This window comes from Heterodontus francisci, chromosome 4, assembly GCF_036365525.1.
Source record: "Heterodontus francisci isolate sHetFra1 chromosome 4, sHetFra1.hap1, whole genome shotgun sequence".
Lineage (NCBI taxonomy): Eukaryota > Metazoa > Chordata > Chondrichthyes > Heterodontiformes > Heterodontidae > Heterodontus > Heterodontus francisci.
In genome coordinates this window covers 172,575,840-172,594,897 of record NC_090374.1, presented here as the reverse complement: position 1 = coordinate 172,594,897, position 19,058 = coordinate 172,575,840, and the positions used below count along the sequence as shown (strand labels likewise).

The 19,058-nt window shown below is 43.4% G+C and overlaps 1 protein-coding gene across 1 annotated transcript in view; it reads right to left on the bottom strand.

The window, feature by feature from the left end:
- Nucleotides 1–19,058, bottom strand: part of anp32b (acidic (leucine-rich) nuclear phosphoprotein 32 family, member B) — a 92,848-nt gene that overhangs the window by 44,214 nt on the left and 29,576 nt on the right. The window contains exon 2 of the mRNA XM_068030542.1: nt 7,399–7,548. Within this exon, the coding sequence (XP_067886643.1) occupies nt 7,399–7,548 (150 nt within the window). The remainder of the gene's footprint in view (nt 1–7,398; nt 7,549–19,058) is intronic.

Here is a 19,058-nt window from a genome sequence, read left to right as displayed (position 1 = left end):
AGGAAGCAAATTGTTTGTTGGCCTTCATCGCAAGGGGTTTTGAGTACAGAGGAGTAAAGATGTCTTGCTGCAATTGTATAAAGCCTTGGTGAGACTACACCTGGAATATTGTATACAGCTTTGGTCTCCTTATCTAAGGAAGGATATACTTGCCATAGAGGGAGTGCAATGGAAGTTCACTAGACTAATCCCTGGGATGGTGGGATTGTTTTATGAGGAGAGATTGAGGAAACTGGGCCTACATTCTCTAGAGTTTCGAAGAATGAGAGGCGATCTCATTGAAACTTAGAAAATTCTTAAAGGGTGTGACAGGGTGGATGTAGATAGGATGTTTCCCCTGGCTGGTGAGTCTAGAACCAAGTGACATAGTCTCGAATAAGGGGTAGGCCATTTAAGACTGAGATTAGGAGGAATTGCTTCACTCAGAGGGTGGTGAATCTTGGAATTCTCTACCCCAGAGAGCTGTGAAAGCTTAATCATTCATGTTCAAGACAGAAATCGATAGATGTCTGGATACGAATGACATCAACCGATATGGGGATAGCGCGGGAAAGTGGCGTGGAAGTAGATGATCAGCCACGATCTAACTGATTGACGGAGCAGGCTCAACGGGCTGAATGGCCTACTCCTGCTTCTATGTTCCTATATCAAACCCTTTCATAAACTTCAAGGCCGCTATTAGGTCACCCCTCAGTCTTCTATAAGAGATGCCAAAAATATACTTCAGTTAACATTAGAACATTACAGCGCAGTACAGGCCTTTCGGCCCTCAATGTTGCGCCGACCTGTGAAACCATCTGACCTACACTATTCCATTATCATCCATATGTCTATCCAATGACCACTTAAATGCCCTTAAAGTTGGCGAGTCTACTACTGTTGCAGGCAGGGCATTCCACGCCCCTACTACTCTCTGAGTAAAGAAACTACCTCTGACATCTGTCCTATATCTATCACCCCTCAACTTAAAGCTATGTCCCCTCGTGTTTGCCATCACCATCCGAGGAAAAAGCCTCTCACTATCCACCCTATCTAACCCTCTGATTATCTTATATGTCTCTATTAAGTCACCTCTCCTCCTCCTTCTCTCCAACGAAAACAACCTCAAGTCCCTCAGCCTTTCCTCGTAAGACCTTCCCTCCATACCAGGCAACATCCTAGTAAATCTTCTCTGCATCCTTTCCATAGCTTCCACATCCTTCCTATAATGCGGTGACCAGAACTGCACACAATACTCCAGGTGCGGTCTCACCAGAGTTTTGTACAGCTGCAGCATGACCTCGTGGCTCCGAAACTCGATCCCCCTACTAATAAAAGCTAACACACCATATGCCTTCTTAACAGCCCTATTAACCCGGGTAGCAACTTTCAGGGATTTATGTACCTGGACACCAAGATCTCTCTGCTCATCTACACTACTAAGAATCTTCCCATTAGCCCAGTACTCTGCATTCCTGTTACTCCTTCCAAAGTGAATCACCTCACACTTTTCCGCATTAAACTCCATTTGCCATCTCTCAGCCCAGCTCTGCAGCCTATCTATGTCCCTCTGTACCCTACAACATCCTTCGGCACTATCCACAACTCCACTGACCTTCGTGTCATCCGCAAATTTACTAACCCACCCTTCGACACCCTCATCCAGGTCATTTATAAAAATGACAAACGGCAGTGGCCCCAAAACAGATCCTTGCGGTACACTCCTAGTAACTAAACTCCAGGATGAACATTTGCCATCAGCCACCACCCTCTGTCTTCTTTCAGCTAGCCAATTTCTGATCCAAAGCTCTAAATCACCTTTAACCCCATACTTCCGTATTTTCTGCAATAGCCTACCGTGGGGAACCTTATCAAACGCCTTACTGAAATCCATATACACCACATCCACTGCTTTACCCTCATCCACCTGTTTGGTCACCTTCTCGAAAAACTCAATAAGGTTTGTGAGGCACGACCTACCCTTCACAAAACCGTGCTGACTATCGCTAATGAACTTATTCTTTTCAAGATGATTATAAATCCTATCTCTTATAACCTTTTCCAACATTTTACCCACAACCGAAGTAAGGCTCACAGGTCTATAATTACCAGGGCTGTCTCTACTCCCCTTCTTGAACAAGGGGACAACATAGATTTTTTAATCATTGATGGCCATGCCTTCAGCTACCTGGGCCCCAAACTCTAGAATTCCCTCCCTAAAACTCCCTGCATTTCACTCCTTCTTTAAAATGCTCCTTAGAACCTACCTCTCCGACCTGTCCTAAAAGCTCTGTCTGTGAAGCGGTGTGAAATTTGTGTTTGTTAATGCCCTTATGAAGCTCCTTGGGATGTTTTACTATGTTAGAGGTGCTATAGAAATGCAAGTTGTTGTTGTTGTTAGTTCAGTCTGTTGTCAAGAGAAGAGGCAATTGACTGATCTGTTCAATTTGTAACATGTAATGCCACCTGGCTACTTGTGCTTTTTTCCCCCAAATACAGGCTCAAGATTTATAATAAAAGCAAAATATTGCAGATGCTGGAAATCTGAAATAAAAACAAGAAATGCTGGAAATACTCAGCAGGTCTGGCAGCATCTGTGGAGAGAGAAGCAGAGTTAACGTTTCAGGTCAGAGACCCTTCTTCAGAACTGACAAATATTAGAAATGTGAAAGGTTTTAAGCAAAACCTTTTAAAGCGGGGATGGGGCAAGAGATAACAAAAGGTGAAGATGTTGATAGGACAGGGTCACAGAGAATAACTGACTAGAAGGTCATGGAACAAAGGCGAATGGTATGTTAATGGTGTGCTGAAAGACAAAGTGTTAGCACAGAGGGGGTGTGAATGACTGGAAAGCACGGAGCACTCCAAGCACAAACAGAAAAAAAATTAAAAAAACCAAAACAGTGGGTAAGCACAGTGGAAACAAACTGAAAAACCTAAAATAAAATCACCAAATAAAAAAGGAAAACAAAAAAAAGAATAACTAAGCATAAAAAGGGGGACCTGTCATGTTCTGGAATTATTGAACTCAATGTTCAGTCTGGCAGGCTGTAGCATGCCTAATCTGAAGTGTACTCACTGTTGTAATGTGGGAAACACGGCAGCCCTTTAGCACACAAGATCCCACAAACAGCAACGAGATAAGTGACCAGATTTCCTGTTTGTTATAAGCTGTTGGTTATAAGGAGATAGCAGGAAAAGTGACCAAAAGCTTCTTTAAAATGGTAGGATTTAAAGAAGCATCTTAAAGAAGAGAGTGGAGAGGATGAGGGAGGGAATTCCAGAGCTGACAGCTGAAGACATGGCTACCAATGGTGGAGTGAAGGAAGTGGGGAATACGCAAAAGGCCAGAATTGGAGGAAACAAACCAACACCCCCCAACACTGTGCTGCCAAACACAGGACAGTGTTTAAATTTTCCATTTCCCCAAGGTCATCCTCCAATTTTACAGCATTGCCACTGATACCAATGCAGTGGGATGAATGAGGTGTGACTGATTCCTCCACTAGTTCCACATATCGCAGGAAGCACTTTCCACAGACATATTGGGAGTCAACATTATCCTGGCCAGCCAGCACCAACAGATACATAGATTGGGCTCACTATTAGAAGCTGTGGCTCAGTGGGTTGCACTTTCACCTTGTGTTTTTTTTATTCGTTCATGGGTTGTGGATATCGCTGGCTAGGACAGCATTTATTGCCCATCCTAATTGCCCTTGAGAAGGTGGTGGTGAGCTTCCTTCTTGAACCGCTGCATTCCTTATGGTGTAGGTACACCCAGTGCTGGTAGGAAGGGAGTTCCAGGATTTTGACGCAGCAACAGTGAAGGAACAGCGATATAGTTGCAAGTCAGGATAGTGTGTGGCTGGGAGGGGAACTTGCAGCTGGTGGTGTTAACATGCATCCGCTGTCCTCATCTTTCTAGATGTTAGAGGTCTCGGGTTTGGAAGGTGCTGTCGAAGGTGCCTTGGTGAGTTGCTACAGTGCATCTTGTAGATGGTACACATTGTTGCCACTGTGCATCAGTGGTGGAGGGAGTGAATGTTGAAGGTAGTGGATAGGGTGCCAATTTAGCAGACTGCTTTGTCTTAGCTGGTGTCGAGCTTCCCGAGTGTTATTGGAGCTGCACTCATCCAGGCAAGTGGAGAGTATTCCATCACACTCCTGACTTGTGCCTTGTAGATGTTGGACAGGCATTGAGAAATCAGGAGGTAAGTTACTCGATGCAGAATTCCCAGCCTCTGAACTGTTCTTGTAGCCACAGTATTTATATGGCTGGTCCAGTCAGTGTTTGGTAAATGGTAACCCCCAGGATGTTGATAGTGGGGGCTTCAGCAATGGTAATGCAACTGAACATCAAGGGGAGATGGTTAGCTTCTCTCTTGTTGGAAATGGTCATTACCTGGAACTTGTTTGACACAAATGTTACTTACCACTTATCAGCCCAAGCCTGGATATTGTCTAGGTCTTGCTGCATATGGACATGGGCTGCTTCAATATCTGAGGAATCCTGAATGGTGCTGAACATTGTGCAGTCATCAGCAAACTTCCCCATTTTGACCTTATGATGGAGAGAAGGTCATTGATGAAACAGCTGAAGACGGTTGGGCCTAGGACACTACACTGAGGAACTCCGGCAGTGATGGCCTGGGCCTGAGATAATTGACCTCCAACAACTACAACCATCATCCTTTGTGCTGGATATGACTCCAACCAGTGGAGAGTTTTCCCCCTGATTCACATTAACTTCAGTTTTGCTAAGGCTCCTTGGAAGCCACAATCGATCAAATGCTGCCTTGATTTCAAGGGCAGTCACTCTCACCTCACCACCTCTGGAGTTCAGCTCTTTTGTCCATGTTTGAAGCAAGGCTGTAATGAGGTCAGGAGCTGAGTGGTCCTGGCGGAACCCAAACTGAGTGTCAGTGAGCAGGTTGTTGCTGAGCAAGTGCTGCTTGATAGCACTGTTGATGACACCTTCCATCACTTTGCTGATGATTGAGAATAAACTGCTAGGGTGGTAATTGGCCAGTTTGGATTAGTCCTGCTTTTTGTGTACAGGACATACTTGGGCCATTTTCCACATTGCCGGGTAGATGCCATTGTTGTCGCTGTACTGGAACAGCTTAGCTAGGAGAGTGACTAATTCTGGCACACAAGTCTTCAGTACTATTGCTGGAATGTTGTCAGGGCTCATAGCCTTTGCAGCATCCAGTGCCTTCAGCCATTTCTTAATAGCACGTCGAGTGAATTGGACTGGCTGAAGACTGGCATCTGTGATGCTGGGGACCTCAGGAGGAGACCAAGATGGATCATCCACTCGACACTTCTGGCTGAAGATGGATGCAAATGCTTCAGCCTTGTCTTTTGCACTGATGTGCTGGGCTCCCCCATTGTTGAGGATAGGGATATTTTTGGTGCCTTCTCCCCCTGTTACTTGTTTAATTGTCCACTACCATTCACGACTGGATGTGGCAGGACTGCAGAGCTTAGATCTGATCCATTGGTTGTGGGATCGCTTAGCTCTATCTATCACATGCTGCTTCAGTTGTTTGGCATGCAAGTAGTCCTGTGTTGTAGCTTCATCAGGCTGACACCTCATTTTTAGGTATGCTTGCTGCTGCTCCTGTCATGCCCTCCTGCCCTCTTCACTGAACCAGGATGGGACCCCAGTTTGATGGTAATGGTATAGTGGGGGGATCTGCCAGGCCATGAGGTTACAGATTGTGGTTGAATACAATTCTGCTGCTGATGATAGCCCACAGCGCCTCATGGATGTCCCGTTTTGAGTTGTTACATCTGTTCAAAATCTATCCCATTTAGCACAGTGATAGTGCCACACAACACGATGATGGGTATTCTCAATCTGAAGATGGGACGCCTTCTCCACAAGGACTGTGAGGTGGTCACTCCTACCAATACTGCCCTGGGCAGATGCATTTTTGACAGGTACATTGGTGAGGACGAGGTCAAGTATGTTTTTCCCTCTTGTTGGTTCCCCCACCACCTGCCACAGTCCAGTCTAGCAGCTATGTCCTTTAGGACTCGGCCAGTTCGGTCAGTAGTGGTGCTACCAAGCCACTCTTGGTGATGAACATTGAAATTCCCAACAGAGTACATTCTGCACCTATGCTACCCTCGGTGTTTCTTCCAGTTGGTGCTCAACATGGAGAAGTACTGATTCATCAGTTTAGGGAGGACAGTAGGTGGTAATCAGCAGGAGGTTTCCTTGCCCATGTTTGCCCTGATTCCATGAAACCATGGGGTCTGGTGTCAATGTTGAGGACTCCCAGGGCAACTCTCTCCGGTGGGACAGGACCTACCCTGGGATGGCGATGGTGGTGTCTGGGACATTGTCTGTAAGGTATGATTCCGTGAGTATGACTATGTCAGGCTGTTGCTTGACTTGTCTGTGGGACAACTTTCCCAATTTTGGCACAAGCCCCCAGATGTTAGTAAAGAGGACTTTGCAGAGTTGACAGGGCTGGGTTCCCATTGTCGTTTCTGGTGCCAAGGTCGATGCCGGGTCGTCCGTCCAGTTGCATTCATTTTCTTACACTTTGTAGCAGTTTAATACAACTGAGTGGCTTGCTAGGCCATTTCAGAGGGCATGTAAGAGTCAATTGCTGATGATCTGGAGTCACATGGAGGCCAGATCAGGTAGGGACGGCACACTTCCTCTCTTAAAGGACATTAGTGAACCAGATGGGTTTTTACAACCATCAACAATGGTTTCATGGTCACCATTACACTAGCTTTTAATTCCAGATTTATAAATTGAATTCAAATTTCACCATCTGCCCCCATTCCATAGATTTGAACACATAATCCAGGATGACACTCCCGGTGCAGTACTGAAAGAGTGCTACACTGTCAGAGATATAATCTTTCAAATATGACATTAAACAGAGGCACCAGCTGCCCCTCAGGTGGGGAAAAAGATCCTAGAGCCACTGTTTTGAAGAAAAGCAGGAAATTTCACCCTGACTTCCTCGCTAAGATTTATCCCTCAAGCAACATCACTAAAAAAAAGTTATCTAGTCATGATCATATTATTGTATGTGAGAACATGCTGTGCGCAAATGCATTTCCTAAATTACAATCATGATTATACTTCAAAAAATAACTTCATTGCCTGTAAAGCGCTTTGAGACTGTGTCAGGTTGTGAAAGGTGCTATATAAATGCAAGTCTTCCTTTTTTTGCTGTAGTCCAATTAATGTCCTTGCTGAAGTTTACAAGAGGGTGGAATTTAGATATCTTCCACCAGAAGATCTTGAGCGACGTTTTCACTGAAAAATATAAACGTACCTGACCCGACCACAGAAGCGCGAAATAAGCATCGTGAACATTACACTGTTATGATGTAACGAAAATAAGTTTTTCCCAATTCAGACCAATGGTCCCTGTGCTCAAGACTCACCTTCTTCAGCTTGGGAAAACGGAGCAGGTTTGTAACGGACATCAACCCAACGTTTATCAAGCTAAGGAATTCCAGGTTCTCAAACTCCGCCGTCAGACCTTCAATTTTACCTTCGTTCGATCTGCAGTTGTCGAGAACAAGCTCTCGCACCTGGAACAAAGAAACAATGACTTTGCAATCGAGATACTTGCTGTAGAAACAAAACCCAAAACATGAACCGTCTCACAAGATTTCTGCACAGAGGCTGAAATTCAGTAAGCACACAAAGACGTATTCCTCTTACATTTCTGCGCCTTTACCTAGAATTATTCGGCCCCATCTTGCCTGTGCTGGCTCACTGCATCTAAGGGTTTAAGTGCAATTCAACATGCGTTACAGTATTGATAGCATTAGAAAGTTAATCTTATACTATTGAATTTACTATGCCATTTCCTACAATACACCAGGCAGGTAGCAGAACCAACATAAAATTAAAGTAGAATCACAGAGCACAAAAGGAGACCATTCGGCCTATTGTGCTTGTGCAGGCTGTTTAAAAGAGCTATCCAATTAGCCCCACTCCCCCTGCTCTTTTCCTGTAGACCTGCAGTTCTATTCCTTTTCAATATTTATTACCTTTGAAAGTTATTGTGGAATCTGTTTCCACTACCCTATCAGGCAGTGCAGTCCAAATCACAGAAACCCACTGTGTTAAGAAAAACTCTCATCGTTGTGTATCCACACTGGTGGAAAATATTTTGCATACCAAAATTGCACAGTGATTTATCTTGGTTAGGTTTTCAGAACTACAAAGTAGCGATAGATCACGTAGATAGAAGAGTCAAAATTATGGCCAGAAAAACATCCACTTTACACTCTCCGTAAACTTGAGCTCATTCAAAACTTTGCTATCTGTACCCTAACACGCACCAAGTCCTGTTCATCCTTCACCCTTGTGCTCACTGACCTACATTGGCTCGTGGTTAAGCAATGCCTCGATTTGAAAATCTCATCCTCGTTTTCAAATCCCTCCCTGGCATCACCCGTCCTCATCTCTGTAATCTCCTCAAACCCCACCACCCTCCGAGATATCTGCACTCCTCAGCATCTCTGATTTTAATCACTCTGCCATTAGCAGCCTTGCCTTCAGCTGCCCAGGCCGTAAGTTCAGGAATTCTCTCCCTGAAACCTCTGCAACTCCACCTCTTTCTCCTCCTTTAAAAGGTTCCTCAAAACCTACCTCTTTAACTGAGCTTTTGGTCACCTATCCTAATATCTCATGTGGCTCAGTGTCAAATTTTGTTTGGTAATTGCTCCTTGGGAGATTTTACTATATTAAAAAGCCAAGTTGTTGTTGGAACACTACAGCTTGAAACATTCAGAAAATTCCAACAGACTTAAACTGATCGTAGCATTAATCCTACATAGTATACTCTTAGTTGGAAGACTGACTAGCAACTGCCATTGTTTGCTCCCCAGGTTTATCATCAAAAATCACCACAAGAGTCATACCACAGACTAAGGCTCTTTTCTTTAGAAAAGAGAAGACTGAGGAGTGACCTGATCGAGCTCACTAAAATTATGAAGGGGTTTGATAGTGCAGATGTAGAGAAAGTGTTTCCACTTGCGGGGGAAGAGTAAAACTCGGGGCCATAAATGTAAGACGGTCACTAATAAATCCAATAAGGAATTCAGGAGAAACCTCTTAATTCAGAGAGGGGTTAGAATGTGAAAATCACTACCACATGAAGGCAAATAATATAGATGCATTTAATGGGAAACTGAATAAAGACATGAGGGAGAAAGGGATAGAATGATTGGCTGATAAAGAGAGAAGAGGGATGGAAGGCGACTTGTGTGGAGCATAAACATCGGCATGGACAAGTTGGGCTGAATGGCTGTTTCAGAGCTGGAAATTCTCTATAATTCTACGTGTCAGAGAGCTCTGAAATCTTGCTTATCCTTCCTGCAATTGAAATTCAAAGCTGCAAGTTATTGTAGTCTGCTAGCTGGTGTAAACTAATAATCCATTCCAGGGTCACAACGGGAGCTAACGGTGGGAGAAAGAGGTGCATATGTTATTATCAGCAATAGGAAAGATTGATCAGGAGTTGCTGCATTTGTGAAGGATCATCCGTTTTTAAGATTCCAGGGGATAATGAAGCACTCTACATAACTCAAAGCTTCCTTAGACCAGTCACTGACAGCTTCTAGCTGAATAGATATATCTTCTTCAGATTTACTCAATTGACATTCAGGGTGGGTGGTATCAAGGACTTGAATCATTCTTTTGCTCCCCAGATTAAAAAAAGTGCGTGCCTTTAAGACTGTTAAAAGCAGAGCACCTTTAAGGCAGGAGAACATTCTGGAGACATAGTGTACCACAGCTGCATTTTGGTTTCCGAGCAACAGCAGCTCAGATAGAGAGAGAGAGAGAGAGAGAGAGAGATGTTACATGGTATGATGTGTCCATCTTGACTGTGTGGGGAGCTGGCAGAAACCAGTTTGAAGCAGTTGGTTCTGGGAGTTTTTTTTCCAGCGAGGCAATCTGGAGAAAGGAGTTGTTCTGTTCTCTCTCTCTCTCAAGGAAAGATTCTACAAGGAAGCAAACCAAATTAATTCCTTAATAAGAAAAGCTTTTCTTTCTTAACAAATTACTTGTATTGCTGTGCTTATCGTGGAAGGAACTGTTAATGCTACTGCAGCCGCATTGTCTGCCTATCAAGAACTGAGTATTTTTCCATCAAATCCAAGTGAAGACTTCAAGTGAATTTCAATTATCTTCACATCAGAAGGCCTTAGTCACCAAGAACGTAAATGCAGAAAACTTACTCATTTATTTTATTCTCAAGGGGCAGCTAATTTTTTAAAATTCTACCTTTAAAACCAGACCACTGTTCTTTTTGACTGTGTGTGCGTGAATGCGGGAGTTCGATTAAATTAAGCAGTTATAAGATCCTTAGACATAGGTTTATCTTAATAGTGTTTAAGATTTAGTATTTTTAAAATAAATAGTTAATTTGTTGTTGTCTAAAGATACCTGGTTTTGTCTGTTTCATTCTAGGGATACTAGTGTTGATTTGACTTTTTTTTTCTGATTTTGGTAAAAATTAATAAATATGTCGCGACCTGTGGAATGACGGGACTGAATTAACAGTGCGCTGCTCCCACCGCAGTCTTAACAGTGGGTCAAAGAGAAATTTGTGCTAAACTTTCCTTTAGATTAAATAAACTAGGTGGATCCCACGATAGTGTAGATTGAATATGGTACGTGAAGGACTGGCTATTTCCCATTCCAATGTGGGGCAATTTCTCATTGCATGCTAGTTAACTGCAGCAGATAAGGGATGAGTTCAAAGCTCATGCACCTTCCAAGGAACCGTCCATGAAGAATCTTCACTCCTTGCATTGAAGCAGATGTAATGGCATAGAAATTGAACCTAGTTATGCCCGTTTCACACAATGGATGCTTGCAGCATCATGGTGCCAACCCTTGCAAAGTGCCCAAAGACCTGAAGTTTTCAACTGAAATTCAATGTCTGTCCCTTGGATTTAGTTGTTACGTGTTTCATTTCTTTTTTATGTCTCGTTACCTGTTGCGAGTAACCACTTCTACTGTAACCTGATGAAACTGAGAATGTGTCGGGACGGTGCAGATCACAAATTGAAGGCATAATTTTCTGGTTTTTAATAGAAAGAAAGGCTTGCATTTCTGCAGCGTCTTTCACAACCTCAGGACTTCCCGAAGCGCTTTATAGCCAATGAAGTACATTTTGAAGTGTACTCACTGTTGTAATGTAGAAAATGTGGCGACCAATTTTGTGCACAGCAAGCTCCCACAAACAGTAAGGCGATAATGACCACATAATCTGTTTTTAAGAGATGTTGGTTGAAGGATAACTATTGGCCAGGACACCGGGGAGAATTCTCCTGCTCTTCTTCACTCAAGTCTCTAAAGTGGTACTTGAACACACAACCTTCAGACAGAAGAGGCAACAGAGCAACCCACTGAGCCACCTACTTCATCTCCAACTCTCTTGTCTCCTCCACTGTGTCTAAATTACCAGACTACTTATCTGACATCCAGTACTGAATGAGCAGAAATTTCCTCCAATTAAATACTAGCATCTTTTTTTGGTCCCCAATCCAAACTCCATTCCCTAGCTACCGACTGTATCCCTCTTCCTGGCAACAGTTTGAGACTAAACCAGACTGTTCGCAATCTTGGTGTCACATTTGACCCGGAGACAAGCTTCCGACCACAAATCCGCATCATCACTAAGACCGCCTATTTCCACCTCTAACATGGCCCGACACCGAGCACAGTGGGTGAATAGCACTTGGTGCAAGCAAGGGCACAGGCAAGAGAGTTTTGGATGACCTCAAGTTTATGGAGGGTAGAATGAGAGAGGCCAGCCAGGTAAGTGTTGGAATAGTCAAGTCTAGAGATACTAAAGGCATGAATGAGGCTTTCAGTAGATAGAATCATAGGAAGTTTAAGGCACAGAAAGAGGCCACTTGGCCCACCGTGTCTGTGCCGTCCGAAAAACGATCCACCTATTCTAATCCCACCTTCCAGCATTTGGTCTGTAGCCCTGCAGCTTACGGTACTTGAGGTGCATATGCAGACTCCTTTTGAATGTGTTGGGGGTCTCTGCCTCAACTACCCTTTCAGACAGTGAGTTCCAGATTATCACCACCCTCTGGGTGAAAAAGTTTTTCCTCATCTCCCCTCTAATTTTTCTACCAATCACTTTAAATCTATGCCCCCTCATCACTGACCTCTCTGCTAAGGTAAATAGACCCTTCACCTCCACTCTATCCAGGCCCCTCAAAATTTTGTACATTTCAATCAGATCTCCCCTCAGCCTTCTCTGTTCCAAGGAGAACAACCCCAGCCTATCCAATCTTTCCTCATAGCTGCATTTTCCCAGTCCTGGCAACATCCTCGTAAATCTCCTCTGTACCCTCTCTAGTGCAATTACATCCTTTCTGTAATGAGGTGATCAGAACTGCACACAGTACTCAAGTTGTAACCTAATCAATGAGTTATACAATTCCAGCATAACCTCCCTGCTCCTATATTCTACACCTCAGCTAATAAAGGAAAGGAGTCCATATGCCTTTTTAACCACCTTATCAACCTGACCTGCTACCTTCAGGGATCTGCGGGCATTCGTTCCAAGGTCCCTTACTTCCTCTACACTTCTCAGTATTTTCCCATTAATTGTGTATTCCTTTGCCTTGTTTGACCTCCCCAAATGCATCACCTCACACTTCTCCAGGTTGAATTCCATTTGCCACTTTTCTGCCCATCTGATCAGACCATCAATATCTTCCTGCAGCCTACAGCTATCCTCCTCACTATCTACCACACGGTCAATCACTGTGTTATTCTCAAACTTCTTGATCATGCTCCCTACATTTGCGTCCAAATCGTTAATATACACCACAAAAAGCAGGGGACCCAGTACTGAGTCCTGTGGAACGCCACAGGAAACAACCCTCCAGTCACTAAAACAGCAGTCAACAATTACCCTTTGTTTCCTGCCACTGTGCCAATTTTGAATCCATCTTGCTGCATTTCCCTGGATCCCATGGGATTTTATTTTTTAACCAGTCTGCCATGTGGGACCTTGTCAAAAGCCTTGCTAAAATCCACGCAGTCTACCTCAACTTCTCTACCCTCATCTATCTTCTTTGTTACTTCTTCAAAAATTTCAATCAAGTTTATCAAACAAGATCTTCCCTTAACAAATCCATGCTGACTATTCTCGATTAACCTGTGCCTTTCTAAATGACAGTTTATCCTGTCTCTCAGAATAGATTCCAATAATTTGCTCACTACTGAGGTTAGACTGACTGATCTGTAATTGTTTGGTCTATCCCCCGCTCCCTTTTTAAACAGAGGTACAATGTTAGCAATTCTCCAATCCTCCGACACCACACCTATAACAAGTGAGGACTGGAAAATGATGGTCATTTCCTCGGCTATTTCCTCTCTTTCTTCTTTTAACAACCTGGAATACATTTCATCTGGCCCTGGTGATTTATGAACTTTCAAGGATGCTAATCCCATTAATACTTCCTCTCTCCCTAAGTTTATCACATCCAATACTTCACACTCTTGCTCCTTAATTACAATATCTGCATCGACCCCCTCTTTTGTGAAGAATGACGCAAAGTATTCAGTAAGACCCATACCAATATCTTCCGCTCCTACACATAGGTTACTTTGTTGGTCTTTTATGGGCCCTACTCTCTCCTTAGTTATCCTCTTACTCTTAATGTATTGATAAAACATCTTTGGGTTCACCTCGATTTTGCTTGCCAATATTCTTTCACGCCCTCTCTTTGCTTTCCTTATTTCCTTTTTGATTTCACCCCTCCACTTTCTATACTCCTCTTGGCTTTCTGTAGTATTGAGTTCTCGGTGTCAGACATAAGCTTTCGTTTTCTGCCTTATCTTATCCTGGAGGCTCCTTGACATCCATGGGACTCTAGATTTGGCTGCCTCACCCTTTTTCTTTGTGGGAACATGTTTACCCTGAACCCTTTGAATCTCCCCTTTGAATGCTACCCACTGTTCTGCCACTGATTTACCTTCAAGTAGCTGTTTCCGGTCCACTTTCACTAAATCACTCCTCAGTTTAGTAAAATTGGCCTTTTCCAATTGAGAAATCTAACTCCTGTTCTATCTCTGTCCTTTTCCACAAATATGTTAAAACTGACTGAATTATGATCACTACCACCAAAATGCTCTCCCACTGCCACTCCTTCCACCTGCCTATCTTCATTTCCTAAAACTAAGTTTAAAACTGCACCCTCTCTTGTTGGACTTGCTATATACTGGCCAAAAAAAAGTTCTCCTGAATGCACCTCAAGAATTCTGCTCCGTTCACACTTAAACTATCCCAGTTAATATTGGGGTAATTAAAATCCCCTACTAGTATTGCCCTATTGTTCTTGCACTTCTCAGAGATTTGCCTACATATCTGCTCTTCTATCTCTCTCTGACTGTTTGGGGGCAATAGTATACGCCCAGCAGTGTGATTACCCCTTTTTTGTTCATTAGCTCAATCCATATGGCCTCATTTGATGAACTTTCCAACATATCATCCCTCCTCACAGCTGTAATAGTTTCCTTAACCAAATTGCCACTCCCCCTCCTTTCTTATCCCCCTCCCTATCATGTCTGAAAACCCTGGAACCAAGAACATTGAGCTGCCATTCCTGTCCCTCCTTAAGCCATGTTTCTGTAATAGCTATGATATCAGACTGCCAAGTGTCTATCTGTGCCCTCAGCTTATCTGCTTTTTTTGCTATACTCCTTGCATTGAAATAGATATCCTTGAGCACTGCCAAACATTTTTTTATTTTCTAACCCTCATTTCCTCTGTCTTCCAGACTCATCCATTAATTTTCCAGAGATTACTACTTTTGAGGTCCTACGTGCCAATTTCTTACCTAGCTTCCTAAATTCTGACTGCAAGACCACATCTCTCTTTCTACCTATGTCGATGGTTCCGATGTAGACCACGACTGCTGGCTGTTCACCTTCCCCCTTCTGGATGCTCTGTAGCTGCTCAGTGACATCCTTGACCCTGGCACCAGGGAGGCAACATACTGTCCTGGATTCACATCTGTCGCCACAGGAACGCCTGTCTGTTCCCCTGATTATTGAATTACCTATCACTATGGCTCTTCCAGTCTTTCCTGTACCCCCCTGTACAACTGAGCCATCCATGGTGCCATGCACTCTCCAGGTGAAGCATCACTTTCCTCGTATTCAGAACTGAATGCCTGTTGGAGAGTGAGATGCACTCAGGGGTCTCCTGCGCTACCTGCCTGATTCTTTTTGACTGTTTGGTAGTCACCCATTCCCTCTCTCCCTCCATACTCTTAAGCTGTGAGGTGACCACATCTATAAATGTGCTATCCACGTAGCTCTCACTCTCATGAATGCACCACAGTGTCGCCAGCGGCTGTTTAAGTTCCAAAACCCAGAGCTCAAGCTACTTCAATTGATGACACTTCCTGCACAAATGGTTCTCCGGGATACAGGAAGCATCCTGGAGCTCTCACATAGCACAGGAGGTGCACTCTCTAGGTTGAAGCAACCCTGCCATTCCTTTATTTATTAGTTGATCCTTTGCTACTGCAAAAAACCTTACCAATACTACAACAGCTTAGAATTAAGAAAACCTTACTAGTATTGATAAATCCTACTAAAAAATCAATACAGTTCACTAGTTAAAATAAACCTTATTCAAAAAAACCCAGCAACTTACTTGTTCCTTATTATTAAACTATTTACACACGCACCCTAATGGTAGTGTACTAACACAGTTAATTAGAGTTATTCCCTAATAGCAGTTACTCACCAACCAATCACCTTGCAGCTTTCCTGTGACATCACTGTTCACTTTGTTTACAAACTCCGGCGCACCTGGACTCCTCTCCACTGCTCACCTGGAAGGCAAGTGCTGAAGGCCGCGATCCTCGGGCTCTATTTATCCGCTACTTGTTCGGTGTTCTTCCCGCAGGTCCGCTCCTCTCCCAGAAGATAAGTGCTGTAGGCTGTGATCCTCGGGCTCTATTTATCCGCTCCTCGCTCCGTATTCTTCCCGCAGGTCTGCTCCTCTCTCGGAAGGTAAGTGCAGATCAGCTGAGGCAGTGGTGAAGTCATAGAGTTAAACAGCACAGAAACAGGTCCTTCGGCCCATCATGTCTGTGCTGGCCATCAAGCACCTAACTATTCTAATCCCATTTTCCAGCACTTGGACCATAGCCTTGTATGCTATGGCATTTCAAGTGCTCATCTAAATACTTCTTAACTGTTATGTGGGTTCCTGCCTCTACCACTTCTTCAGGCAGTGCATTCCAGATTCCAACCACCCTCTGGGTGAAAACATTTTTCCTCAAATCCCCTCTAAACCTCCTGCCCCTTACCTTAAATCTATGCCCCATGGTTATTGACACCTCCACTAAGGGAAAAAGTTTCTTCCTATCTAATCTATCACTGCCCCACACAATTTTCTCTACCTCAATCAGGTCCCCCATCAGCCTTCTCTAATCTAAGGAAAACAACCCTAGCCTTTTCCGTCCCTCTTCATAGCTGAAATGCTCCAGCCCAGGCAATATCCTGGTGAATCTCCTCTGCACCCTCTCCAGTGCAATAAATCCTTCCTATAGTGTGGTGCTCAGAATTGTACACAGTACTCCAGCTGTAGCCTAACTAGCATTTTACACAGCTCCATCATAATCTCTCTGCTCTTATATTCTATGCCTCGGCTAATAAAGGTAAGTATCCCATATGCCTTCCTAACCACCTTATCTACCTGTGCTGCTGCCTTCAGTGATTTATGGACAAGTACACCAAGGTCCCTCTCGCCCTCTGTACTTCCTAGTGTCCTACCATCCATTGTATATTCCCTTGCCTTGTTAGTCCTCCCAAAATGCATCACCTCACACTTCTCAGGATTAAATTCCATTTGCCACTGCTCTGCCCATCTTACCAGCCCATCTGTATTGTCCTGTAATCTAAGGCTTTCCCCCTCATTATTTACGACACCACCAATTTATGTGTCATCTGTGAACTTACTGATCATACCTCCTATATTCACGTCTAAATTATTAATGGACACTACAAACAGCAAGGGTCCCAGCACTGATCCCTGCGGTACACCAGTGTAGGTGATGTTCCCTTATCAACCGGTCCTGTTATCTTCAGGGACCTGTGGACATACACTCCACTTTTCTGCCCACCTGACAAGTTCATTGATTATCTTCCTGTCATCTACAGCTTTCTTCCTCACTTTCTACTGCACGGCCAGTTTTGGCATCATCTGCAAACTTAATCCTGTCTCCTATATTTAAGGATAAATCATTTACATATACCACAAAAATCAGTTCTAAGCCCTGCAGAATCCCACTGGAAACAGCCTTCAAGTCACAAGAACATTCATCGACCCTTTGCTCCCTGCTACTGAACCAATTTTGTTGATCCAACTTGCCATTTGCTCTTGGATCCCATGGGCTCTTACTTTTCTGATCAGTCTGCCTTGTGGGACCTTGTCAAAAGCCTTGCTAAAATCCATCAGCCCTGCAATCAGTGGAAACAGTTCCTCTTTATTTACACTATCTAAACCCTTCATTTTAAATTCCTCTATCAAATCGCTTCTTAGGCTTCTCTGCTTGAGAACATTCTTGTAATATTGTTCTTAACAGTCATCTAAATTAAGCAATGAACCACCTCTTCATCACATCAACTCCCAAACCCACAGGGAAGTTGAAATAAAATAAGATTCTGATCACTTACCCTGCAATTCAAGAACTCTCCTAGTTGTGATTTGTTTTGTACCCCTCCTATCCATGGGGCTGTAAGTGTACGTGGCCATTAAATGAGAGATTCTTTTCTGGGATTGAGATTTGAATGGAATTTAATTTTTTTTCAACAAAATCTATGATTCCACAAAAGTCCAGGATCAGGAAAAGACAAAAGAAAATAAGAAACAAGCACGTAAAGCATTTGGCACAGTTATTGCAGTGACAAAACAAAATTCCAACTTATCACAATTAAAAAACCACAGCTACAAGAAAACTTGTGCATGCAACGCAAGCACAGATTGACAAGACAAAAGAAAATGAGCAAATGTCAACAACAGTGCTTTGGTTTATATTGTACATTAAACGAAATCATCCAGGAGAAAGCTCCATAATTTGTGTACGATTGCATCATGCTTGAAATTTTTTAACTGAACAGGGGAAACCATAATTTCTGTTCTAAACTGATTCAACACAATCTTTACTGAATAGTTCAGCAATATCTAAATGGGAGCTCATGCACCAACATTTATCGACAGACTTGCTCACTTGGACATCCCATTATCCTTTAGATTGAAAAAATGGCATATGTCACCTTGCTATTTAAAAAGGTGACAGAGGGAAACCATGGCATTATAGACTGTTACAACCAGGTGACAAGGGGTCTAGGGTTCCCTCTCAGCCTTCACCTTGTCTTACCATAACAGGGTTTAATTTTACACATACCGTTTTGGTTTTTTAGCTCCCCTTTAGTGAATCCTTGTTCACTATTTTCCAATTATAAGGCAAAGAAACTAGCCAAACGGGTTTTCTTAGGTTTAAAGAAAAAAGGTTGAATTTTATTAAACTTAAACTCTAATTTGGCTAATGCCTACGGATAGGTGACGCGCCCACGCTAGCATGTATACGCAATACACACATGCAGATGGAGACAGAAGAGAGTAGGAAAAATAAAGTGGAAAGTCTGAGGCAATATCGGAAGATGGTTTTGATTACTGTTCTTCGAGCTCGCTGTAGAGTCCTTGATTGTAGGGAGGTCTTGCTTTTCATTGGGGCCCAGTACTCTTCTTAAACCTTGTTTGATGCAGGAGACGTTTCTCTCTTGCGGTTCATGTGTCCTCAGTGGGTCCAGAGGCTTGTGAGAAAGAGATGGCAGCAGACCGAGAGGTCTTCTTAGTCCAGGAGCAAACAGTCTTTGAGTTCAAACTCTCTGCGGCTAGTTCAAAAAACGTGGACCAGTCATGTGACCAGCTGGTTTAACCAGTCCTGGCTTTTGTGGGTTGTATCACCTTAGCAGTCTCTGGAATGCTCTTCCTTACACCTTCAATGTCTGGTGATCAAAATCCATTATGGGT